The following is a 27,089-nucleotide window of genomic DNA, read 5'->3' as shown; positions in this document are numbered from 1 at the left end:
GGGAACCCCAGAAGAGAAGTTTTGGGAGGCATTCTGTGCAAAATGATTATAGGGCAGATATGTATGTGTAGCACTACCCCCGTGGGGGTTGCAGATGATTTGGTTCCCAACTCTTGCACAGCCAGGCATCAAGCATTTTTCACACTTTCTTCAGACATAAGGAACAGTCTTTGAGCTTGCTTTTTGTTGTTTTATTAGGGGTAATAACTTGGATGGGGATAGGAATTATGGGATGCCCAACTTGATAGCAAGGATGAGCCGAACACCCCCCGGTTCGGTTCGCACTAGAACCTGTGAACAGACCTAAACTTCGTGTGAACTTTAGAACCCTATTAAAGTCTATGGGACTCGAACGTTCACAATATAAAGTGCTAATTTTAAAGGCTAATATGCAAGTTACTGTCCTAAAAAGTGTTTGGGGACCCGGGTCCTGCCCCAGGGGTGATGGATTAATGCAAAAAAAAGTTTTAAAAACGGACGTTTTTTTTTTTTCAGGAGCAGTGATTTTAATAATGATTAAAGTGAAACAATAAAAGTGTAATATTCCTTTAAATTTCATACCTGGGGGGTGTCTATAGTATGCCTGTGAAGGGGCGCATGTTTCCCGTGCTTAGAACTGTCCCTGCACAAAGTGTCATTTCTGCAGAAAAAAGGTCATTTAAAATCACTCGCGGCTATTATGAATTGTCGGCTCCCCGTAATACAGAGAACACTCATTGAATGTCATTGATAAAAAAAAAAACGTGGGGTTCCCCCAAATTCAATTACCAGGCCCTTCAGGTCTGGTATGGATATTAAGGGGAACCCCGCGTCAAATGTAAAAAAAATTTACATGGGGTCCCCCGAAAAATCCATACCAGAAACTTTATCCGAGCACGCAACCTGGCAGGCCTCAGGCCTGGCAGGCCACATGCCCTCAACATTGGGAGGATGCTTTGGGGGTCTGTGACCCCTCAAAGCACCATGTCCCCATGTTGATGGGGACAAGGGCCTCATCCCCACAACCCTGGTCGGTGGTTGTGTGGGGTCTGAGGGCGGGGGGCTTATCAGAATCTGGAAGCCCCCTTTAACACGGGGACCCCCAGATCCCGCCCCCCGTTTGAAATGGTAAGGGGGTACAAAAGTACCCCTACCATTTCACAAAGAAAGTGTAAAAAATAGTTAAATAAGACAAACACACTTTTGAAAAATTCCTTTATTAAAAAAAAAAAAAGATTCCATCGGTGGTAATCCATTCTTGCTATCCAGCGACGGATGATCATCTCTCCGGGGTCCAGCGATGGCTGATCTGATCCAGCGCATTGCATCCATCCATCTTCTGTCTCCACGGAGGAGACACTGCGGGATCCCGGCGGCCTGACGTTTGTTATATGCCCGTCACCTGACCCCGCCCCCCTCTGATGCTAGTGAGGGAAGCCCGGCTTCCCCAATGATGTATGGGTGACCCCGCCCCCTCTGATGTAACACAGGTTTCCGTTACATCAGAGGGGCGGGGTCACCCATACATCATTGGGGAACCCCGGCTTCCACAATGGTGTCAGAGGGGGCAGGGTCAGGTGATGGGTGGCCCTGCCCTCCACATATAACAAACGTCAGGCCGCTGGGATCCCCGCAATGTCTCCTCCGTGGAGACAGAAGATGGATGGATGCACTGCGCTGGATCAGATCAGCCATCGCTGGACCCCGGAGAGATGATCATCCGTCGCTGGACAGCAGGAGTGGATTACCACCGCTGGAATCTTTTTTTTTTTTTTTTTTTTAATAAAGGAATTTTTCAAAAGTGTGTTTGTCTTATTTAACTATTTTTTACACTTTCTTTGTGAAATGGTAGGGGTACTTTTGTACCCCCTTACCATTTCAAACAGGGGAGGGCCGGGATCTGGGGGTCCCCTTGTTAAAGGGGGCTTCCAGATTCTGATAAGCCCCCCGCCCGCAGACCCCCACATGGTGCTTTGAGGGGTCACAGACCCCCAAAGCATCCTCCCAATGTTGAGGGCATGTGGCCTGGTATGGTTCAGGAGGGGGGGCGCTCTCTCATCCCCCCCTCTTTTCCTGCAGCCTGCCAGGTTGCATGCTCGGATAAAGGGTCTGGTATGGATTTTTAGGGGGATCCCCATGTCAATTTGTTTTTTTTATTTGACACAGGGTTCCCCTTAATATCCATACCAGACCTGAAGGGTCTAGTTTGAATATTTAGGGGGAACCCCACGTAATTTTTTTAAAATATTGGGGTTCCCCTTAATATCCATACCAGACCTGAAGGGCCTGGCAAATGAATTTGGGGGAACCCCACACTTTTTTTTTTTTTATCAATGACTTTCAATGAGTGTTCCCTGTATTACGGGAGCCGACAATTCATTATAGCCGCGAGTGATTTTAAATGAATTTTTTTCCTGCAGAAATGACACTTTGTGCAGGGACAGTTCTAAGCACGGGAAACATGCGCCCCTTCACAGGCATACTATAGACACCCCCCACGTATGAAATTTAAAGGAATATTACACTTTTATTGTTTCACTTTAATCATTATTAAAATCACTGCTCTCGAAAAAAACGGTCGTTTTTAAAACTTTTTTTGCATTGATCCATGTCCCCTGGGGCAGGACCCGGGTCCCCAAACACTTTTTAGGACAATAACTTGCATATTAGCCTTTAAAATGAGCACTTTAGATTTCTCCCATAGACTTGTACAGGGTGTTCCGTGGCTTTTCGAATTTGCTGCGAACAGCCCAAATTGTTCACTGTTCGCCGAACAGGTAAACAGTCAATGTTCAAGTCGAACTCAAAGCTCATCCCTACTTGATGGTGAGAAAACCAGGGACGGCTTCCTCCCTATGTATTAACACAATATGATCAGTATTCAATATCACTGTACCTCCAGATCCTCTGACATGCTTACTAGGAGTGTCAGAGTGTCCACACTGCTCAGGTGAAATTGGTGGTCCACCATCCAGTATGGGTGCAGTCCCCCGGCTTGCCACCACCAAATCACAGATATAGAAGAAATTTGGCCGCACACCACCGGGAGGTTGAATGAAGTAAAATCCTTTATTCACATATGCTAAACATGGACTGAATACAACAGGATGGTAGGTAGATGCGTTTCACACTAACCCAGCGTGTTTGTTCACTACTACTTACTAGGAGCACTAGTCACAGAGGTGTATCAGCCAGCTGTACTTATAGCTGTGACATGACTATTGTATATTGATTGCACGCCAATGGATGCCCCCCCCCCCCCTTTCCACCAATGAAACAGCTGTGGATAGAACAGGTGATTTCCAATTTGATACATGACAAATTTAAAATTTGAGGCTATATGGCAGAAATTGTGATAAACTCCGGGACTTGCTCCACCATAGTTGGTGCTCCAAACATCATTGCCTATTTTCCTAACTGTCAGAAAGTCGAAATAATGAATTAAGTCAGCAATATTGATTATTTAATTCATTGATATACCACAGTGCCTCCAATGTAAAATAAATGATTACATATGACCGGCGCGCTGACCCAATTCATTCGTTCCTGAATTTGTGCTTTACGTAGATATTTTAAGGACAATAACATTGTAAAAATTAGGGACAATGGAAATAGAAAATTGAACTAAAATGTATTTAACAATTAAGTCACTAAGCATCAGGGATAGCAGCGGGATTAATTGTATGACATAGACACGTAACATTTATATTCCACACATATAACTGAAACGTATACAAGTAACTAGGGATGAGCTTCGTGTTCGAGTCGAACATTGGCTGTTCGCCCGTTCGGCGAATTCCGAACAATATGGGCCGTTCGCGCCAAATTCGTGTGGCGCTCACGGCCCACAATGCACTGCGTCATCGCAGTGCATTGCTGGCTCATGATTGGCCAAGCATGCACTGTGACCCCGCATGCTTGGCCAATCACAGCGCCAGCAGCGAGGAGAGCCATTATTGGCCACAGACAGGATGCCTGTGGCCAATCATAGCTCAGGCTGTGTAGTACATGCCCCACACTATATAAGACCGCCAGCGCAGCGGCATTGTGTAGTGTGTTGGCGTCTGAAGCAGTTAGTGGGTGTTCTGTGTACCTTCAACACAGTATACACCGATCGTTATCGGCCGATTTTCGATCTTGCTCTTCTGTAGTGGTTGTTGTCTGCGTGCCCTGACCGCAGTATACACCGCTATATTCACCTCACCTATATAGCTAGTGATCTATCTTTTATAATAGAGCTTGCAGTCAGTAGTGTTAGGAGCTTGTGCGTGCTGTCTGCGTGTTCTGTACCCAGTACATACCGCTATATCCACCTACATAGCTCTTCTCTATTTGAGCCCACTTGCCATCTGCAGGAGTTATTGGAAGTTGTGTGTGCCTCCAGCACAGCACAGTGTACATCTGTATATACCCCTTTATCTCTGGTGTTCTATAATAAAGGCATCTGCAGGAGTTAGTGGGTGTTTTGTGCCTCCAGCACAATATACACCTGTATCTACCCTTTATTGCTGTTCTCTAATAGAGCCATCTGCAGGGCTTAGCGGGTGTTGTGTGCCTCCAGTACAGTATACCCCTTTATCTCCGGTGTTCTATAATAAAGGCATCTGCAGGAGTTAGTGGGTGTTGTGTGCCTCCAGCACAATATACACCTGTATCTACCCTTTATTGCTGTTCTCTAATAGAGCCATCTGCAGGTCTTAGTGGGTGTTGTGTGCCTCCAGTACAGTATACCCCTTTATCTACCCTTTAATGCTGGTGTTCTATAATAAAGGCAACTGCAGGAGTTAGTCGGTGTTGTGTGCCTCCAGCACAATATACACTACCCAATTGCTGTTTTACCCAACTCCCTTCAGGCCATTACCATGTCTGGAAGGCCAGCAAGGAGAGGCAGACAGACGCGAGCCAATAAAAGAGGGCAAACAGGCTCTGTGTCTAGAGACAACAGTTCTGGTCGTGGACGCGGTGCATTGTCATCAGCACGTGGCCATGGGACACGCTTGTCCTTCTTTTCGGCAGCTGAACATGTTGAGACACAACATGCCAACGACTTGGTAGAGTGGATGACTAAGCCCTCTTCATCCTCCTCATCCTCTCTCACCCAGTCTCAGGGTACTAGCAAAGCAGCTGCCAACGCATCGTCTTCCCTCCTCTCAATGTCATCATCAGTGACTCCTTCCCTAGACCCACCACGTCCTCCTGAGGAGTCTCCTGAACTCTTTGAGCACAGTGTTGGGTACATGCTCCAGGAGGATGTCCAGTGTTTTGTAGGCTCTGATGATGACACTCAGCTAGAGGAAGGCAGTAGCGTGAGCTCAGAGAGAGGGGATGCTCAAGAAGGACAGCAATCTGGCAGTCATGTTCCACAAGCTGCAGCATACTGCCAGGTTTTCTACAGCGATGAAGAGGGAGGGGATGATGAGGGCACTGACTCCACGTGGGTGCCTGGTAGGAGAGGGGAGGAGGAGGAGGAGGAGGAGGAGGCACATGTCCAACGAGGCAGGATGCCCTCCTGGGGCCAGCTTAGGGGCAGCACGCCTACTGAATCACACCGCAGAGCTCCGCCTGTGCAGGGCGCTGCCTCTGCGCGTTATTCTAAAAGTTCTTTGGTGTGGGCCTTTTTTGAGACGAGTGCATCAGATCGCACCGCTGCTATTTGCAACATATGTCTCAAGCGTATCTGGCGTGGCCAAAACATCAGCCGCTTGGGGACCACATGCTTGACCAGACATATGTTGACCTGCTAGGCATGTGGAAGGCAATGTACTTGCCTCGCTGGACAGGGCGGTCAGTGGTAAGGTGCATATTACCGCTGACTCATGGTCCAGCAGGCATGGACAGGGACGTTACCTGTCTTTCACGGCCCATTGGGTCACTCTTCTGGCAGCTGGGAAGGATGCAGGACAAGGTTCAGTAGTGTTGGAGGTTTTTCCGCCACCACGCCTCGAAAATGCTACTATTGGTTGTGACACACCTCTCTCCTCCACCCCCTCCTCTTCTTCTTCCTCCATGGCCTCTTCCAGTGCTCTGTCCTCAGAACCAGCGGTGCTCCATAGGCGTTCCAGGGGCTACACAAGTACGCAGGCAAAATTATGCCATGCCATGCTTGCGCTGGTTTGTTTGGGGGACAGGAGCCACACTGGGGCGGATGTTTTGTCAGCTCTGCAGGGGCAGGCCGAGAGGTGGTTGACGCCACGCCAGCTTAAGCCAGAAATGGTGGTTTGCGACAATGGCACCAACCTCCTCTCCGCCCTCCGACAGGGACAACTGACCCATGTGCCCTGTGTGGCTCACGTCATTAACCTGGTGGTGCAGTGGTTCTTGGGCAGTTACCCGGGCTTACAGGATGTCCTGAAGCAGGACAGGAAAGTCTGTGTGCATTTCCGCCGATCATTTAATGCCTGTGCTCGGCTGGCTGAGCTCCAAAAGGAGTTGAACCTGCCCAAGAACCGCCTTATATGTGACATGCCCACCAGGTGGAACTCAACGTTGGCCATGCTGCAGCGGCTGCACATGCAGCAGAGGGCCATAAATGAGTACCTGTGCGACTACGGCACCAGGACAGGGTCAGGGGAGCTCGTTTTTTTCTCAACACGCCAGTGTGGCATGATCAGGGATGCATGCACTGTCCTGTCACCGTTTGAGGAGGCCACAAGGATGGTGAGCAGTGACAGTGCATGCATCAGTGACACTGTACCTCTTGTCCACCTCTTGGAGCATACGCTGCGTGGAATAATGGACAGGGCACTTGAGGCAGAACAGAGGCAGAAAGAGGAGGACTTCCTTGCCTCTCAAGGCCCCCTTTATCCAGACAGTGTTCCTGCTGTGCCACCATCACACAGGAAGAGGATGAGGAGGAGGATGAGGAGGATGATTGTGTCAGCATGGAGGTGGAGGCTGGCACTCAGCATCAGCAGCAGCAGCAGTCTTGTGGGGATGATTTACAGTCCCAAGAAACCCGTGGACTTGTACGTGGCTGGGAGGAGGTAGCTGCGGATCATGTTGTCCTTAGTGACCCAGAGGACTCCGGACCGAATGCCTCAGCTAACCTACGCTGCATAGCCTCCCTGATCCTGCAAAGCCTGCGGAAGGATCCTCGTATTCTTCGGATCAAGGAGAGGGACCATTACTGGCTTGCCTGTCTCCTTGATCCATGGTACAAGGGTAAGGTTGCCGACCTTATCTTGCCATCGCAGAGGGAGCAGGGGATGAGACATCTCCGGGAGGCCTTGCAGAAAGGTCTGTGCAACGCGTTCCCAGAGACTGGGAGGTTACAAACTCCTGGTCCTGGACAACGTGTTGCTGAGGCATCGGTCAGAAGGAGCGGTGGAGAAGGTGGCCGTTTGACTGATGCTTTCAGACAATTTTTTAGTCCGCAGCCCCAAGGTATGATCAGTTCCAGCAACCATCGCCAGCGTCTGATTTACATGGTGCAGGAATACCTAGGAGCAAGGTCAGACTTGGACACCTTTCCCACCGAAAATCCTCTGGCTTACCAGGTCTTGAGGATGGATCACTGGCCAGAGCTTGCACAGTATGCAATTGAGCTACTGGCCTGTCCTGCATCCAGCGTTCTTTTGGAACGCACCTTCAGTGCTGCTGGTGGCTTTGTTACCGATCACAGGGTGCGCCTGTCCACCGAATCAGTTGATCGACTGACCTTCATCAAGATGAATCAGTCTTGGATCACTCACAGCTGCCAATCACCTGAAGCTGATGTAACCGAATATTTTTTTTTTAAATATTACATCCCTTCAAGACTGCCCATGCTGATGCTGAGTGACTGTCCTGTTATGTTGATTGTCTATCCTCTTCCTCCTCTGCTGATAAGTTGGAAGAACATTTCTGGTTCTGGGTGATGCCATCAGCCCAATTTTTCTGCCCCTGTTTAACAGGTGCATTTAATTACAATTTTTGATGCAATGCTTTGCAGCAGGGCTAATTCCTGCAATAAAACTAGAGTATATGGGAGAAGTTGCAGTGTGGTGGCACCAGCACCAGTACCTAAGGCCCAATTTTTCTGCCCCTGTTTAACAGGGGCATTTAATTACAATTTTTGATGCAATGCTTTGCAGCAGGGCTAATTCCTGTAATAAAACTAGAGTATATGGGAGAGGTTGCAGTGTCGTGGCACCAGCACCAGTGCCTAAGGCCCAATTTTTCAGGGACATGTAATTACAATTCTGGATATAATATTTTACAGGAGGGCCCCTTCCTGTGCCCACCCAGAGTAACTGTGAGGACTTATAGTGTTGTGGCACCAGCACCACAACCACCAAAGGTCAATTTTTCTACCACTGTTCAACAATGGCATGTAATTACAATTCTTGATATAATCGTTCACAGCAGGGCACTCCAGCGCCCAGCAAGAGTCACTTTGAGAGCTTACAATGTTGTGGCAAAACCAACACCTTGTTCCGCCATTTCTGCAGAGCATATAGGGCAGGCCCCTACTTTCAAACATCCAACTTACAAACGTCTCCTACTTGCAAACGGAAGGAGACAACAGCAAGTGAGATGAAAAAAGATGGACAACAAAACAAATTATACAGGGGTGATAACCCTTCCCTATGTTTTCCAAAAAGCTTAAAAATAGATTTTTTGACTGGAGCTAACCTTTAAAATGTACCAGTTGAAAATTACAAACAGATTCAACTTAACACAACAAACCTACACAGTCCCTGTCTTGTTTGCACCGCCTGTATACTGCTGTTCTGAGTATATAGGGCCTGGGGGCCACACGCATTTCCTTTTTTTAATATGGGTACAGAGTTCCCCTTAATATGCGTACAAGACTCAAAGGGGCTGGTAATGGGCAGGGAGGGCTACCCATGTAATTTTTCTCATTGATTTTCAACCATATTGCAGGAACCAGATATAACATTAAAACCGCAAGCAGTTTTAAATGATGTTATTTCCGTTTAATGTCATTTTGTGCAGGGACTGTTCTAAACACGGGAAACACGTGGCACTTCACAGGCATACTACAGACACCCCCCCCACACACACACACACACACACACACACCATATTTAAAGGAATATTTCACTTTTTTTTTCCACTTTAATCATCATTAAAATCAGTGCTCCCGTCAAAACGGCCATTTTTAAAAACATTTTAGGCATTGACCCATGTCCCCTGGGGCAGGAGCCAGGTCCCCAAACCCTTTTTAGGACAGCATCTTGCAAATTATCCGTTAAAATTAGCACTTTTAATTTCGAACGTTCGAGTCCCATAGACTTCAATGGGGTTCTAAAGTTCGTACGAATTTGGGTTCCGTTCGAAAGTTCTGGTGTGAACCGAACCGGGGGGGGTTCGGCTCATCCCTACAAGTAATATTGTATGCCTAGCAATAGGGTGAATTTAATAACTTACTGTCCACCTATAAGTATCACAACCAAGATACAGAGTACCAATCATCTACACAGTATCTAACCTAGCAGACAACTAGGTCCGCACTTATCAGACCGTCCACCTCCTACTTCTTCTGCAGCAGAATAAGAGGAGTCAAGTTTACTGTCTACAAGAGTGTACAAGAGTACACTTCAAGAGTGTAGAATGTAGAATTATATATAGGTAAGTCACATTCAGGAGTAAGATGGAAGTTGTTGAAAGTCATGATCAAATTATACTTTACCCATCAAGTTATTGGTGCCAAATGAAGAGCCACAACCCAGTAGGACCATCCAGGAAATAGATCAAGCGTCTCCCACCAAAATAGTGTAATATATGAGAGTGATAAAGGCTGATCTATCTTCCTAAGAGGCGAGGATGTTCGATGGTGATGGTTCAAGATGATGATTCAAGATGGAGATAAAGAGATTGAGATCCCCTTTCTCTATAAATTATCCTTTTTATTTTAATTTTTAATTTCCTAGAATCCTCTGATCTAAGGATTAGTCTGGAGCGCATAGGTTTGAATATTTACCAATTAACTGATTGTTTGCACTAGGATTGCGCTGATACCGAAACCAGTATAGGTATCGGTGCCGATACCAAGGATTTGCACAAGTACTTGTACTAGTGAAAATGCTTGACCGAATACCTGGGCAGTTAAGATGAACGGTGTGGCGGTGGGGGAGTTACAATCACTGATAACCCTGTATAGATTTCAATAAAGAATCTGACAGTTGTTTCTCCTCCTATCCCTCCTGTGGGTTTCAGCTGCTTTATTGAAAGCCACACAGGGAGATCGGTGTTGCAACTCCCCCACCGCCGCACCAATCCTCCCTGACTGTTCCCTGTATCCTCCTCTGGTCCCCCTCCATGTCCTACTCTGGGTTCTCCGTGTGCTCCCTTGCGGTACCCCTCTGTGTCCTCCTTCGGTTCCCCCTGTGTCCACCTCCGTGCACTCCTCCCTTTGCTCCTCCAGTTCCCCTGCGTCTTCCTCCATGCACTCCTCCCATTGCTCCTTTGGTTCCCCCGTGTCCTCCTTTGGGCCCTCTTGGTACTCCTCCACCCTCCCCTGTCCCAGATCTGTCAGGGTGGAGAGTGGAGGAAGGAGCCTGTAAATCTGTAATTTACCGGCTCCTTCCTTTTTATGAATGGAAAGAATCCCTGGGATTTCCCAGGGATGTATTTTGGGCCCTTTTTAAATATTGGTGCTACATTGGCTTTTCTCAAATCACCTGGTACCATTCCAGTCAGTAAACTGCCAGTAAAAATTAGGAACAATGGTCTGGTAATTACTTGACGGAGTTCCCCAAGTACCCTCAGGTGCAAGCCATATGGTCCCAGAGATTTATTAATGTTAAGTTTCCCAAGTCTAATTTTAATTCTGTCCTCTGTTAACCATGGAGGTGCTTCCTGTGATGTGTAATGAGGATAAACACTGCAGATTTGGTTACTGAAGCCCCACAATTCCCTTGTGAAGACTGAGGAGAAGAATGAATTTAATACTTTTGCCATCTCCTCCTCGTTTTCACCTCCGAATCCTCCCTCCAGTTACTTTGCCTTTGGGCTAGCCAGCCCCGAGACTCGAAATTGGATGGATCCGCACCCCAGGCCATGAGAGCCATGGGGGCTGGTCAGGAGGACCAGGACCAAACAGACAGAAAGATCTTCTGGACCAGAACCCAGAAGCATACAATGTCAGTACCTTAAGTACCCTCTCCCAGAATGCACAGAATGATGACACTCCCACTGGGCCGGTTCCGAGAAAAGCGGCACTCAACGCACCCAGCTGAACTGCATTCTCACACCTGCCAGAGATGACAGCGCCACCTATGGCCAATCAGAACACAGTACAATCCAGCTAGACTGTTACTGAAACCATCATTTTGTGTAATTGACCCTAAAACCAAACTGCGGTTTCAGGAACTCTAAATAGAGAAAAACCACATAGCGCATGCTCTTCATGAGTCGGCGCTACAGTTACAGTTATAGTAACATGACAAAATGCATAAAAAGATCAAGTGGTATGAATACTTTTTCAAGGCACTGTACCAAAGATGGTATATGATGGTGGGACATGTTTTGTGTGTTGCGGTTTTACAATACGTTTGATTAAAAAAAAAAAAGAAAATACATTTGTTTATTCTACAGAATGTTTCCATCCCGCTCTTTCAAATTTTCTCACCACTGCAGTCAAAAACGAACGTTGATTTGACTCCACCAATCATTTAAAACAATTAGATGAATGTTTTGATAACTACAATTTTCAATCAAAACTCTTCTAGTACACGGGCAGCTCTACAGTTGGTCTTTTTTGTTGTTGTTTGTTTTACTTGTCCTTGGTGAAGCTTGGAAGGACATTGCTTGGAAGGACATTGCTTGGAAGGACATTGCTTGCAATGAAGAGGGAATAGAGGTGACTCTTCGGTGTGTAGAGGTGACATCTCTGGATGGACAATAACTGGAGGAAAATCTTCTCATTTCAGAAGCTTGGTTTGAGTTCACTCCACACAAGTCCGGATTTCCTGCTTACGAACGTTATATAAAGACGGAGCATCTGGGATGTAGATTTGAAGGAGGACGCTTATTGGAGGAGCAGCCTGAACATGACTTGATGTATCTTCAAGGTGAGCCAAATCAGAAATGGTCATTAACTAACGTGGCAAAAATTATTACTTGTGCAATTTATCATAACACCAAATCAGAATAGTTGCATTGTTACAGGAATATTTTTTTTTTATATATATGTAGCTCTGCCCCCACAAGACTAAACTATGATGGGTGGAGTGAAAAGTATTGGGGGCATGGTCTGGTGGGGGTCCAGGCTGAGACCGCCCTTTACTATCATACAGCAGGTGTTGGCTTGATGTGCGGCTCTCGGGACACCGAGTTACTCTCTACTGCTTCCCCTACAAGAGCTGCTGGTAGATTTGGGTCCCCTGCTCTTATCAGCCCTGTGTGAGGCCTCAACCTCACTGACACCCCCAGTATACCTTTCTGTAAATATCCGCAAGAGCTCCATAGACTCAAAACTCTATAAAAGAATAACAGACTAGAGATGGTCACAATGGAAAAATATTGTTTGTTTCGGACAGGGGCAGATCCAGAGTCTGGTCTCAAGAGGGCAACTGCCAGAAAATAAGGTTCTCGCGGGCAATTTGTCGGGGCAATGCCTGGTGTTGACGCTTCAATCATCCCAGCACCAAGGTTGTTATGGTGTCAGGATGATTGAAGCGCATTATTTCTATTATTACATTGTAATATAAAATTAAATAGTTCAACTCGCCATAATCCAGAATCAGTGGGACCCCTGAGCGTGTCACCTGCCATGTCGCTTGCCACCAGATGCAGATTGTCACTTGCCACATTCCCTGCCACCAGATTCGGATTGTCACTTGCTACGTTAATTGCCACCAGATGCGGATTGTCACTTGGCACATTCCCTGCCACCAGATGCAGCTTGTTAGTTGCCACGTCACCTGCGACCAGATGCAGATTCTCACTTGCCACCATTGCCTGCCACCAGATGCAGCTTGTCATTTACCACATCGCCTGCCACCAGATGAAGCCCATATGCAGCTTGTCATTTGCCACGTTAATTGCCATGTTACTTGCCACCTGATGCAGCTTTTCACTTGCCACATTAATTGCCACCAGATGCGGATTGTCACTTGCCACATTAATTGTCACCAGATTCAGATTGTCACTTGCCACATTAATTGCCACCAGATGCAGATTGTCACTATCCTGCAACAACAGTAACAGTAGAGAAACAGGCTTCTCTTCCCAGTTTTTCAGCACATGTGAGGGCGGGCAGCGAGAGATGTCATCTCTCTGCTCCTTCTTCCGCCCACTCACTGTACTGCCTTCAAGTTCACTGACTCCACTTACTAGCAAGACCGCACTCCCGCTCTGCACACCCACTAGCCCTTTAACTGGCCTGCTTGCCCGGTCCGCTCACTTGCTGGCCGCCTACTGACCTGAATATATGCCCGCTCACCCGCCGACAACCCGGAACGCTCACTATTTTCTCGGGTGGAGAAATTGCCCCTTTGCCCCCCGGATCTGCCCCTGGTTTTAGATTAGTTTGTTAAGTTACAAATTTTGTTTTGTCATATTCGATATGTTAGACTGATTCATTTTTCTGATTCATTTTGTTTATTTGGATTAATTTCATATATATTTATTTTGAATCAAATTTGAAAATGTATTTGAATTTGAAATAAAAACATTGCAATAAATACAGTAAGGTATAAAAGTGAAATACGATGATGATTCCGACTTATGCTACTCTATATAACAGAATAAAATAGAATATAATACATTCTATGGTATTCTATTATTTTCTATTCTGTTATATATGCTATTGTATTCTGTTGTATTCTAAACAGCAGTATAAGCAGGAATCGTCATCTTATTTTACTTTTTTACCTTACTGTATTTATTGCACTATTTTTCCATTTCAAATTCAAATCCAAATTCTAATTAATTTTCAAATTTGAATTCATATTTTCACAGTATTTTTCAATTTTTAATTACTTTTTCGAATTTGAATAATTTGTTTTGTTATAATTTATTTTGGATTTGTTGAAATTTGTAAACAAATCGGATTTGTTGAAATTCCTAACTGTTGTGATTCAGAAATTCGGATACAGCCAAATCTCTGAATAACGAAAATTTTGTCTGAATTTGGATTCATAACTGCATTGTCAGGTTTGCGTTATAAAAGTATCACAAAGTATACTGGCACATTGGCTCACGTCGATATACGTCGGCAGAATGGCACGGTTGCGCAAAACATATGGGTACATTGTTCCCTTCCCGGAGGTGCGCGCCCACGGGAAGGAGGGGGACATGATGCCTGTAGCCGGCAGGCCTGATCACCACCGGCCACCCGCAGTCGCGGGAACGAGAGCCATCATGGGGATTTGCTTATGTAAACACTCAAATCCCTGTTCTGTCAGGGGGGAGGAGACATATTGTGTGTTCCTAGTAAGTAGGAACAGTGATATATCTCCTCCCCCAGTCATTCCCATCACCATGCAGTTAGAAACACAAACTAGGGAACACATTTAACCCCTTGATCACCCCCTAGTGTTGACCCCTTCCATCCAGTGACATTTACACAGTAATCAGTTCAATTTATAGCACTGATTGTTGTATAAATATCAATGGTCTCAAAATGTGTCAAAAATGTCCGATCTATCCACCGAAATGTCGCAGTACCGCTAAAAATGGCAGATCACTGCCATTACTAGTAAAAAAAAAAAATGCCATAAATCTTTCCCATAGTTCCCATAGATCCCATGTAGACGCTATAACTTTTGCACAAACCAATCAATATACACTTATTGCGATTTATTATTTTTTATTTTTTTAAGAACATATGATGGCCTAAACTGATAAAGAAATGTGACATTTTTGAGGATATTTATTATAGCAAAAAGTTAAAAATATATATTTTTTTCAAAATTGTTGCTCTTTTTTTGTTTAAAGCGCAAGAAATAAAAACTGTAGAGGTGATAAAATACCAGCTAAAGAAATTCTATTTGTAGGGGGGAAAAAAGACACAAATTTAGTTTGGGTACAGCATCGCATGACCGCGCAATTGTCAGTTAAATCGACGCAGTGCTAAATTGTAAAAAGTGCTCTGATCATGAAGGGGGTAAAATCATCCGGGGCTGAAAGCGGTTAAAGTGTAAGTTCACCTTTACAGAAAATCTGTGAGATGAACTAGGGGCATACGAAGGGGTTGGTGAGACCGGCACCTGCCAAGGGCGCAGGCCGAGGGGGGGTGCAAATTGGCAGTGTTCTACACCCTCTGCCACCCTTTCACCCACTTTCAGCCCGGCACAGATCTACACCGCAGCACGTGTACTCCCTCCTCCTCCCCCGGGCCCGCCACTTTAACGCAGCCGTGTTTCGTGGTTTGGAGGCACTGGCTGGGCGGGGCCTCGCTTTGCACTGCAACCCGATTGGCCCCCAATCTTCTCATTCTCCTGGGCTCTGCCACTACGCTGCACACTGACCACTACGCTGCACACTGACCACTACGCTGCAGACTGACCACTACGCTGCACACTGACCACTACACTGCACACTGACCACTACACTGCACATTGACCCCTACACTACACACTGACCACTACACTACACTACACACTGATTGTATGGCTGAATTCGCATTGCATTGGGACCAAAGCCAAGGAGGAGCGATAAAGATTCTTGTCAAGGGCCCTGGAGACCCTAGGTACGCCTCTGAGATGAACTTACACTGGACCCCATCCCCCTAACCCAGAGTGTGGCGATCTCCAGTTCTGATAGATTGTACAGCCACTTTACCAGTCAGGGGATTTTAAATCCATGTGGCTTTCTCTCTTCTTTGTTCGCTGTGAAAGGAATACACAATTAGATTCAAGGAGTCACTTACAGGGACTTCAAATTTAAGTCTGTACTTTGACCCCAAGGGTATAAACGGTAGCTCCATATGAGAAAAATTGCCCCAAATGGCCAACAAAGTAAAAAACATGGATCAATTTTGCCACTTGAGACAGACAAAGGGGTTAAGTTTAGGCCTGAGAACATCGGCTGTTTGCAACATTACGGGCCGTTTGCGCCAAATTTGTGTGGCGCTCACGGCCCACAATGCACTGCGCCATTGCAGTGCATTGCTGGCTCATGATTGGCCAAGCATGCACTGTGACCCTGCATGCTTGGTCAATTACAGCGCCGGCAGCGAAGAGAGCCATGATTGGCCACAGGCAGGATGCCTGTGGCCAATTATAGCTCAGGCTGTGTAGTACATGCCCCACACTATATAAGGCCGCCAGCGCGGCGGCCTTGTGTAGTGTTCCGGCGTCTGCAGGAGTTAGTGGATGTTGTGTGCGTGCCTTCACCGCACAATACAATACCATTCTTTGCTGTTCTGAGTGTTCTCTAATTGAGCCATCTGTCATCTGCAGGAGTTAGTGGAAGACTGAGTGTTGTCTGTGTGCCTGCACCACAGAATACACCTGTATCTACAAATTGTTGCTGTTCTCTAATTGAGCCATCTGCAGGAGTTAGTTTGTGTTATGTGCCTCAAGCGCTGTATACACCTGTAGCTACCGATATTGCTCTTCTCTAATAGAGCCATCTGCAGGAGTTAGTTGGTGTTGTGTGCCTCCAGCACAGCACAGTATACACCTGTATCTGCCCTTTATTGCTGGTGTTCTATAATAAAGACATTTGCAGGAGTTAGTGGGTGTTGTGTGCCTCCAGCACAGCACAATATACACCTGTATCTGCCCTTTATTGCTGGTGTTCTATAATAAAGGCATCTGCAGGAGTTAGTGGGTGTTTTGTGCCTCCAGCACAATATACACTACCCAATCGCTGGTTTTCCCATCTCCCTGCAGGCGATTACCATGTCTGGAAGGCCAACAAGGAGAGGCAGACAGGCATGAGCCAATAAAAGGGGGCAAGCAGGCTCTGTGTCTAGAGACAACAGTGCTGGTCGTGGACACGGTGCATTGTCATCAGCACGTGGCCATGGAACACGCTTGTCCTTATTTTACGCAGCTGGACTTGGTAGAGTGGATGACCAAGCCCTCTTTATCCTCCTCATCCTCTCTCACCCAGGCTCAGGGTACTAGCAAAGCAGCTGTTAACGCATCCTCTTCCCTCGTCTCAATGTCATCATCGGTGACTCCTTCCCTAGACCCACCACGTCCTCCTGAGGAGTCCTCCGAACTGTTTGAGCACAGTGTTGGGTGCATGCTCCAGGAGGATGCCCAGTGTTTTGTAGGCTCTGATGATGATACTCAGCTAGAGGAAGGCAGTAGCATGAGCGCAGAGAGAGGGGGTGCTCAAGTAGGACAGCAATCTAGCAGTCATGTTCCACAAGCTGCAGCATACTGCCAGGTTTGCTCCAGTGATGAAGAGGTAGAGGATGATGAGGGCACTGACTCCAGGTGGGTGCCTGGTAGGAGAGAGGAGGAGGAGGAGGAGGAGAAGGAGGCACATCTCCAACGAGGCAGGATGCCCTCCGGGGGCCAGCTTAGGGGCAGCACACTGACTAAATCACACCGCAGAGCTCCGCCTGTGCAGGGCGCTGCCTCTGCGCGTTATGCTAAAAGTTCTTTGGTGTGGGCCTTTTTTAAGACGAGTGCATCAGATCGCACCGCTGCTATTTGCAACATATGTCTCAAGCGTATCTCACGTGGCCAAAACATCAGCCGCTTTGGCACCACATGCTTGACCAGACATATGTTGACCTGCCATGCAGCTCGTTGGCAAGCTTACCTTAAAGACCCACACCAAAGAGCAAAGTGGACCTCTCCTTGCTCCTCATCAGCTGGGATCTCCAACCCCACTAGACCTTCAGTCCTCTCTGAAACCTGTGTTGAGAGGAATGAAGGTGTAGAATTTGGTGTGTCACAGCCAAGTGCTTCCGGGCGCTCTGCTAGCAGTACACCCACGTCCGATTATAGCAGGCAAATGTCCCTGCCCCAGCTGCTGGACCGTCGCAAGAAGTTCACTCAAAGCCATCCACATGCCCAGCGGTTGAATGCTAGCTTGGATAAATTGCTATTGGTAGACTCTGCCCCCTTCCGTGAGTTTGTGTAATGTGTGGTTCCTCAGTGGCAGGTCCCCAAACGCCACTTTTTCTCACGGAAAGCAATTCCGGCTCTCTACCGGCATGTGGAAGGCAATGTCCTTGCCTCGCTGGACAGGGCGGTCAGCAGTAAGGTGCATATTACCGCTGAATCATGGTCCAGCAGGCAGGGACAGGGACGTTATCTGTCCTTCACAGCCCATTGGGTCACTCTTCTGGCAGCTGGGAAGGATGCAGGACAAGGTGCAGTAGTGTTGGAGGCTGTTCCACACCTCCAAAATGCTACTACTGGTTGTGACACACCTCTCTCCTCCACCCCCTCCTCTTATTCTTCCTGCATGGCCTCTTCCAATGCTCTGTCCTCGGACCAGCGGTGCTCCATAGGCATTCAAGGGGCTACGCAAGAACGCAGGCAAAACAATGCCATGCCATGCTTGCACTGGTTTGTTTGGGGGACAGGAGCCACACTGGGGCAGATGTTTTGTCAGCTCTGCAGGGGCAGGCCGAGAGGTGCCAGCTTAAGCCAGGAATGGTGGTTTGCGACAATGGCACCAACCCTTTCCGCCCTCTGACAGGGACAACTGACCCATGTGCCCTGTGTGGCTCACGTCCTTAACCTGGTGGTGCAGCGGTTCTTGGGCATGTACCTGGGCTTACAGAATGTCCTAAAGCAGGCCAGTAAAGTCTGTGTGCATTTCCGCAGATCATTTAATGCCTGTGCTTGGCTGGCTGAGCTCCAAAAGGAGTTGAACCTGTTCAAGAAGCGCCTTATATGTGACATGCCCACCAGGTGGAACTCAATGTTGGCCATGCTGCAGCGGCTGCACATGCAGCAGAGGGCCATCAATGAATACCTGTGCGACCGCAGCACCAGGACAGGGTCAGGGAGCTCGGTTTTTTCTCACCACGCCAGTGGGGCATGATCAGTAATGCATGCACTGTCCTGTCACTGTTTGAGGAGGCCACAAGGATGGTGAGCAGTGACAGTGCATGCATCAGTGACACTGTACTTCTTGTCTACCTGTTGGAGCATACACTGCGTGGAATAATGGACAGGGCACTAGAGGCAGAACAGAGGCAGGAAGAGGAGGACTTCCTTGCCTCTCAAGGCCCCCTTTATCCAGACAGTGTTCCACCCATCACACAGGAAGAGGACGAGAAGGAGGAGTATGATTGTGTCAGCATGAAGGTGAAGCCTGGCACTCAGCATCAGCAGCAGTCTTGTAGGGATGATTTACAGTCCCAAGAAACCTTTGGACTTCTACATGGCTGAAGGAGGTAGCTGCGGATCATGTTGTCCTTAGTGACCCAGAGGACTCCGGACCGAATGCCTCAGCTAACCTATGCTGCATGGCCTCCCTGATCCTGGAAAGCCTGTGGAAGGATCCTCGTATTCTTCGGATCAAGGAGAGGGATGATTACAGAGTGGCTGCTCTCCTTGATCCACGGTACAAGGGTAAGGTTGCCGACCTTATCTTGCCATCGCAGAGGGAGCAGGGGATGAGGCATCTCCGGGAGGCCTTGCAGAAAGGTCTGTGCAACACGTTCCCAGAGACTGGGAGGTTACAAACTCCTGGTCCTGGACAACGTGTTGCTGAGGCATCGGTCAGAAGGAGCGGTGGAGAAGGTGGCCATCTGACCGATGCGTTCAGACAATTTTTTAGTCCGCAGCCCCAAGGTATGATCGGTTCCAGCAACCATCGCCAGCGTCTGATTTACATGGTGCAGGAATACCTAGGGGCAAGGTCAGACTTGGACACCTTTCCCACCGAAAATCCTCTGGCTTACTGGGTCTTGAGGATGGATCACTGGCCAGAGCTTGCACGGTATGCAATTGAGCTACTGGCCTGTCCTGCATCCAGCGTTCTTTCGGAACGCACCTTCAGTGCTGCTGGTGGCTTTGTAACCGATCACAGGGTGCGCCTGTCCACCGACTCGGTTGATCAACTGACCTTCATAAAGATGAATCAGTCTTGGATCACCACCAGCTACCAAGCACCTGAAGCTGATGTAACCGAATATATTTTTTTGACATATCACATCCCTTCAAGACTGCCTATGCTGATGCTGAGTGACTGTCCTGTTATGTTGACTATCTATGCTCTTCCTCCTCCGCTGATATCTTGGAAGAAATTTTTTGGTTCTGGGTGATGCCATCAGCCCAATTTTTCAGCCCCTGTTTAACAGGGGCGTGTACTTACAATTTTTGATGCAAAGCTTTGCAGCAGGGCTCATTTCTGCACTACAACTACAGTATATGGGAGAGGTTGCAGTGTCATGGCACCAGCACCAGTGCCTAAGGCCCAGTTTTTCAGCCCCTGTTTAACAGGGGCGTGTAATTACAATTTTTGATGCAATGCTTTGCAGCAGGGCTCATTCCTGCACTCCAACTAGAGTATCTGGGAGAGGTTGCAGTGTATAGGCCCAATTTTTCAGCCCCTGTTTAACAGGGGCATGTAATACAATTTTTGATGCAATGCTTTGCAGTAGGGCTCATTCCTGCACTCCAACTAGAGTATCTGGGAGAGGTTGCAGTGTTGTGGCACCAGCAAGCAGTGCCTAAGGCCCAATTTTTCAGCCCCAGTTTAACAGGGGCATGTAATTACAATTATTGATATAATATTTCACAGCAGGGCCCATTCCATCGCCCACCGAGAGTAACTGTGAGGACTTACAGTGTTGTGGCACCAGCACCACTACCACCCCCACAACCACTAAAGGCCCTATTTTTCTACCACTGTTCAACAATGGCATGTAATTACAATTCTTGATATAATTGTTCATAGCAGGGTTCTCCAGCGCCTACCAAGAGTCACTTTGAGGGCTTACAGTGTTGTGGCAACACCAACACCTTAGGTGCAAATTTCTGCAGAGCATATAGGACAGGCCCCTACTTTCAAACATCCAACTTACAAACGTCTCCTACTTGCAAATGGAAGGAGACAACAGGAAGTGAGATGAAAAAAGACGGACAGCCAAAAAATTATACAGGGGTGATACCCCTTCCCTATGTTTTCCAAAAAGCTTAAAAATAGATTTTTTGACTGGAGCTACACTTTAAAAATGTACCAGTTCAAAATTACAAACAGATTCTACTTAACACAATAAACCTACAGAGTCCCTGTCTTGTTTGCACCGCCTGTATACTCCTGTTCTGAGTACATAGGGCCTGGGGGCCCCACGCCTTTCCTTTTTTTTTATATGGGTATGGGGTTCCCCTTAATATCCGTACAAGACCCAAAGGGGCTGGCAATGGGCAAGGGGGCTACCTATGCCAGTTTTCTCAATAATTTTCATCCATATTGCCGGAACCAGATATAACATTAAAACCGCAAGCAGTTTTAAATGACGTTATTTCCATTAAATGTAGGGACTGTTCTAAACACGGGAAACACGTGGCACTTCACAGGCATACTATAGACACACCCAGGCACACACCCAGGCACGATATTTAAAGGAATATTTCACTTTTTATTTTTCACTTTAATCATCATTAAAATCAGTGCGCCCCAAAAAAACAGACTTTTTAAAAACATTTTAGGCATTGACCCATGTCCCCTGGGGCAGGAGCCAGGTCCCCATACCCTTTTTAGGACAATATCTTGCATCTTGCATATTAGCCATTAAAATTAGCACTTTTATTTCAAACGTTCTAGTCCCATAGACTTCAATGGGGTTCTAAAGTTCGCACAAATTTTAGGTCCATTCGAAAGTTCTGGTTCGAACCGAACCGGGGGTGTCCGGCTCATCCCTACCTGAGACAGACAAGGGGGCTAAGTTTAGGCCTGAGAGATTATACTGTAAAGATGAACACAGATCTGCCCTCAGGATAAAGTAATCTGAGTATAGTCTTTGAGGTGATCTTCTGCTGGCTACATTGGGGCCCTTTTGAGATGTTGGCATGCCGAAAAATAAGGCCGCGTACACACGGGCGGACTGTTCGCCCAACTTTGTCCGCTGAACAGTGTTTCAGCGGACAGTCCGCTCGTGTGTGGGCTTCAGCGGACAGTTTCAGCGGACAGTCTGACGAACAACGTTTTTCGGAATTTCCGTAAGACAGTCCGCTGAAACTTGGTTTTGTCCGTCCAAACTTGGTTTCAGCGGACAGTCCACTCGTGTGTAGGCAAGTTGGACGGACTAAGTATCGCGCATACTCAGAAAGGGTTTACACGGCCGAAGGTTGCATTGCAGTGTATAGGACGTCGTTTTTCTAGTCCCGTCGTACGTGCCGTTCACGTCATCGCGCACACTTTCAGTGGACTGTTCGTTCATCGTGTGTGGTCAAGTCCGTTCATGCAAATTTTGAGCGGACTGTTTGTCGGATTGTTTGACGAACAAAGTTGGGCGAACAGTCCGCCCGTGTGTACGCGGCCTTAGGGTATGTCTATATGTTGGGTGTTAAGGTTTTACCTGAAGAGGTAATTAGTAAGGAAGGGGAGTCTTTAGATGCAGTTTGGTTCTTTAAGCTAAGGCAGACCCACTTCCAGCAATAAGTTGTTATGGTGTGCAGAGCTCTGAGAAGAAGAAAAAGTAACTTGGCAGAGTTGGGTAGACATGTGCAAAAGGAAAAAAATCGTTTAGTTTCGTTTCGTTTTAATTAGTTAAATCATTAATTTTGTTTAGTTATATTCGTTAACTTCCTTAAATTCGTTTTCGGATTTCGTTTATTTTCTACCGAATTCGAAAAATCGGCCACATTCGAAAATATTTCAACGAAATTCGAAAATATTTCTACCGGATTCGAAATGATTTCAACATGATTCGACATTATTTCAACTACATTCGAAAATATTTTGTGACCCGAATTTAGGGCCATGTATCTCGGGGTCACTTGGTGCTAGACACTTCAAATTTGGATATGGCGTAGAGCTAGCACTATTGTGTTTGCATACCAAATTTGGGGTTTCTAGCTATAAGTGACCCCGAGATATGTGGCCCCAAAATCAGGTCGCAAAATGTTATTAGTTAATAGAGCAGAGAATGACATTTTGTGACCCGATTTTGGGGCCACATATCTCGGGGTCACTTATAGCTAGAAACCCCGAATTTGGTATGCAAACACAATTGTACTAGCTCTACAACATATCCAAATTTGAAGTGTCTAGCTCCAAGTGACCCCGAGATACATGGCCCTAAAGTCGGGTCACAAAATATTTTTGAATGCGGTTGAAATAATGTTGAATCATGTTGAAATCATTTCGAATGCAGTTGAAATAATTTCGAATCATGTCGAATTCATTCGAATTCATTCGTTATATTTCTTTCGTATTCGTTGTAATTTGTTATTTTTTATTCGGACATTCGGATGCATCCGAATGTCCGAAAGATGCAAAATTCGGCCGAATTTCGATTCGTTACGAAACGAATTGCACAAGCCTAGAGTTGGGCCTAGTCTAGCAACAGAGCATTTAGCACAATAGTGAGTGCAGGGTTTATACCTGATACTTATTGCAAATGAAAACTTACAGTGTCCACAACGATTCAGCTTAACTGAGTCTGTGACCTGCTCACCACTCCCATCTCTCTGGAATTCTCCTTTGTCAGTTGGTTGGATGAACCGATGGAAGGTCCCATTTCTCACAGGTGATCATCAGTGATGGCAGGCGAGATGGCAAGTACCTTGGTGGTTCCCTCCTGCATTTCCCCATCAGGCCATTGTGGTGGTGGCCCGTATCACAGACGGACATTGAATAGTAGGCACCAGAGCAGTCAATGGTACAGCAGGCTCAGCTTGGTCCAGCCACCTGAGGATATGGCAGCCCCCAATGAAACTCAGCACAGCAGAGCATGGCACCTCACAGCACTTCTATCATCCACTCTCTGGTTAACGTGCTCCCCAGCTGACATCACTCCTTCCTGGGATTTAATTTTTAAGACCCCCCTACTCCCAGATATCCCTGGGTATCATAGTTGGTTTCCCAGTGATGGCCATGGCTCAGGTTATTTTTCAGACTACATTTCCCAGAGAGCCAAAGCCTAAACTCAGTCACAAGCTAAATAAATAACACTTTCTACTGCCATCTTGTGGAAGGAAAATAGGTCTGTAGCCCATAACATTACATGTGCAACATCTGTTTTTATTGATTTTGAGATAGAGATAGCATACAAAGAAATACTGTACATAATAATGAGCTTAAGTGTAACCAGCCCCCCCGCCCCATGTGAATGAGTATGGGGGAAATTGTAAACCTACTCATTCTCAAAGCAAAAAAAAAGATGTCACCCAGAAATAAATATACCCAAGTGTTTGATAAGTACTTTATTGAATAATAAAAAATGTCCATTGTTGTAAATCCATCATTAATCACAATGCCCACTGCTCACCGACTCATCAAAATGAAAAAAAAAAAAAACTGATGTACCTAGTGCAACAATCCTTAATGACTGCTTCCCAAACTGTCTTTATCTATATAATTGAAGTAGTGGGGATAATAGTGACATCATTGTGATCATATTTGGGCAGTGGTGTCATTGCTATCCCTTTGGTGGTATCATTGCTAGCCCCGCCCCTTTGCCTATATGTTTGTTGATTTCTGGCTATGAAAGCAATGTGCCAGTGACAGTGATGGTTGCTAGGGACACAATTGGTGCCAGCACCCGCAACTTGCTTGGCAGCCATATGATGCTCAGCTCCGGATGAGTATGGAGGGAGGGGGGGGGGGAACGGAAATATTTGGGACCTTAGTCCAATCATTCAAACGGCCAAGGTTCAAGCTGAACGTAGGTAGGCTCCATCCTAGTATTTACAACATAAGAGGACGCATCCCTGATTTTCCCTTAGGGATAATAACCCTGATATAAGTGTCCTTGACAGTTGGAGAGAAAACCCATAGTTAAAGAATATGAATGTGTATATGGCTATGTGACTAATAAATACTATACATTCAATTCATAACTCCGATCCTCATTGTATTCAGTACTAATTATGTCTTTTTTTTTTCTCTGCAGGATTGTGGGGCAGTGCACTCGGTGCTGATTGGGTTTGGTTATTCTTTCATGGTAGGTGTTCAACATTTACTGATTAAACCTCCCGTACAAGAAGGGATTCCCGGCTTGAAAATCCATACAGCCAACTCCTCTCTAACTAATTGATATAGCAATTAATAATAATAATAATAGACGACTAAAATCTCTATGCCAGCTTTATTTGGTGTGACTGCCCCTTGCCTTCAAAACAGCATCAACTCCTCAAAGTAGACTTGCACACAGTTTATGAAGCAACTCAGTAGGCAGGTTGTTCCAAACATCTTGGAGATCTGAGCACAGATCTGTGGATGTCGGCTGCCTCAAATCCTTTTGTCCTTTCATGTCATCCCAGACAGACTCCATGATACTGAGGGCTCTGTTGGAGCCAAGCCATCACTTTTAAGATTCCTTATGTACACTGAAGATAGTTCTTAATGATATTGGCTGGATGCTTGGGGTGGTTGTCCGCTACAGAATAGAGTTGGGGCCAATCACACGCCTCCCTGATAGTACGGCATGATGGATAAGTATCTGCCTTATTTGACCAGCATTGAGGAAACCATTGATCGGGCAATATTGAGGAGTGTAGATGCAGTGGTCGGCCAAGGAAACTGTATGAAGCAGATGAAAGGCACATCATGCTTTCTTCCCTTCCACATCGGAAGATGTCCAGCACTGCCATCGGCACACAACTGGAGGAGACCAGTGGGACCCAGGTACCTCCATCTACTGTCTGGAGTAGTCTGGCCAGAAGTGGTCTTCATGGAAGAATTGTGGCAAAAAAGCCTCCTATGTGGAAACAAGGCTAAGTGATTCAACTATGTAAGAAAACCTAGGAACCGAGGGGACAGAAAAAATGTCAGCAGGCACTTTGGACTAATGAATAAAATGTGAAATATTTGTCTGCAGCAGGAGGCAGTTTTTTGGGGGAAGGGCTGGAGAGCGATACAACATTGAGTGTCTACAGACCACTGAAGCATGGTGAAGGTTCCTTGCAAGTTTGGGGCAAGATTTGGTCAGGATCACCGGTGTTCTGCCATACCATTAGGGAGGAGATTGGCCGGAAATTTATTCTGCAGCAGGACAACCACCACAAACATACAATGTCATTAAGAACTATCTTCAGTGTAAATAAGTACAAGGAGTGCTGGAAGTCATGGTTTGGCCCCCACAGAGTCCTTATCTCACCATCATGGAGTCTGTTTGGGATGACATGAAGAGACAGAAGGATCGGAGGCATCCAACACCCACAGAGATCTGTGCTTCGTTCTCCAAGATGAACATAGAACAACCTACCCGCTGAGGTAATTCAAAAACTGTGTGCAAGTCTACCTAGAAGAAGGCAAAGGGGGGAACCCCAAACATTGATTCGATTTGGATTTCTCTTCTCTTCATTTACTTTCCCTTTTCTTAATTGATGAAAATAATCTATTAACACTTTGATTTCTGAAAGCATTCTTCATTTATAGCATTTCTTCACACCTGCCTAATGACTCAATTGACATTCATATTTTTAATAAAATGCCAGTTATTTTCAGTCTCTGAGTCCACTTACATTTGAAATAGACAGTCTCATGGGTGAAATAAAGAACCATATCTTGGCAGGTGCAATTCATCCTCCTTGCTGTAGGTGACACTAATTTCTGTGCTGCTGTGCTTCAGGAGAGAAACATTGTTCCTCTGTAGGCTCCATAGGAGTTATCAGGGGAGCAGTGGTCTGTTTGGACATGGTAACACTGGATGTCCTCAGTGGCCATCTTTAGTGTTGACAATGTTAATAGGTAGCAGTTCCTTATTGCATTTTGGCACGCATTATATGAGGAACCATGCTTGTCAGGGGCAGTGAGTTGGCCTCAGGGAAGGGTTCCTGCTTGAGGAGGGAAATATTATGGACAACGCTACAAACTTGACTGTTCACCACCTGAAAGACTAAACTTCTAAGCTCTGGCAAGTCTCCTCAAGAGCCGTTTGTGCCTTCACTTCACTAGTTGACCAACCCTCTTACAGATGCAGCGCCCGGTAATGTAGGCCAGACGTTTGAGACATATGCTGTACTGAGAGATACTGTAAGCCTCCAACGTTACTGTAAATGTACTTGTATCGCCAGAGTTACTGAGTTCTGGTTCAAGAGTGTTTGGAATGGTTTGCCGCAGTTACT

General features: G+C 46.4%; 1 protein-coding gene across 2 annotated transcripts in view; it reads left to right on the top strand.

Moving 5' to 3' along the window:
• LOC143957722 (cytosolic phospholipase A2 gamma-like) overlaps positions 1-27,089 on the top strand; it is a 161,732-nt gene that overhangs the window by 60,979 nt on the left and 73,664 nt on the right. For both annotated transcript variants that reach the window (XM_077467421.1, XM_077467422.1), the window contains exons 8-9: positions 11,856-11,996; positions 24,914-24,964. In XM_077467421.1, the coding sequence (XP_077323547.1) occupies positions 11,856-11,996; positions 24,914-24,964 (192 nt within the window). The remainder of the gene's footprint in view (positions 1-11,855; positions 11,997-24,913; positions 24,965-27,089) is intronic.

This window comes from Lithobates pipiens, unplaced genomic scaffold (assembly GCF_037356315.1).
Source record: "Lithobates pipiens isolate NorthernLeopardFrog02 unplaced genomic scaffold, aLitPip1_a1.2 Scaffold_55, whole genome shotgun sequence".
In the NCBI taxonomy this organism is placed as follows: Eukaryota; Metazoa; Chordata; class Amphibia; order Anura; family Ranidae; genus Lithobates; species Lithobates pipiens.
Note: the sequence above shows the minus strand (reverse complement) of the source record. Positions and strands in the feature narration are given on the sequence as shown.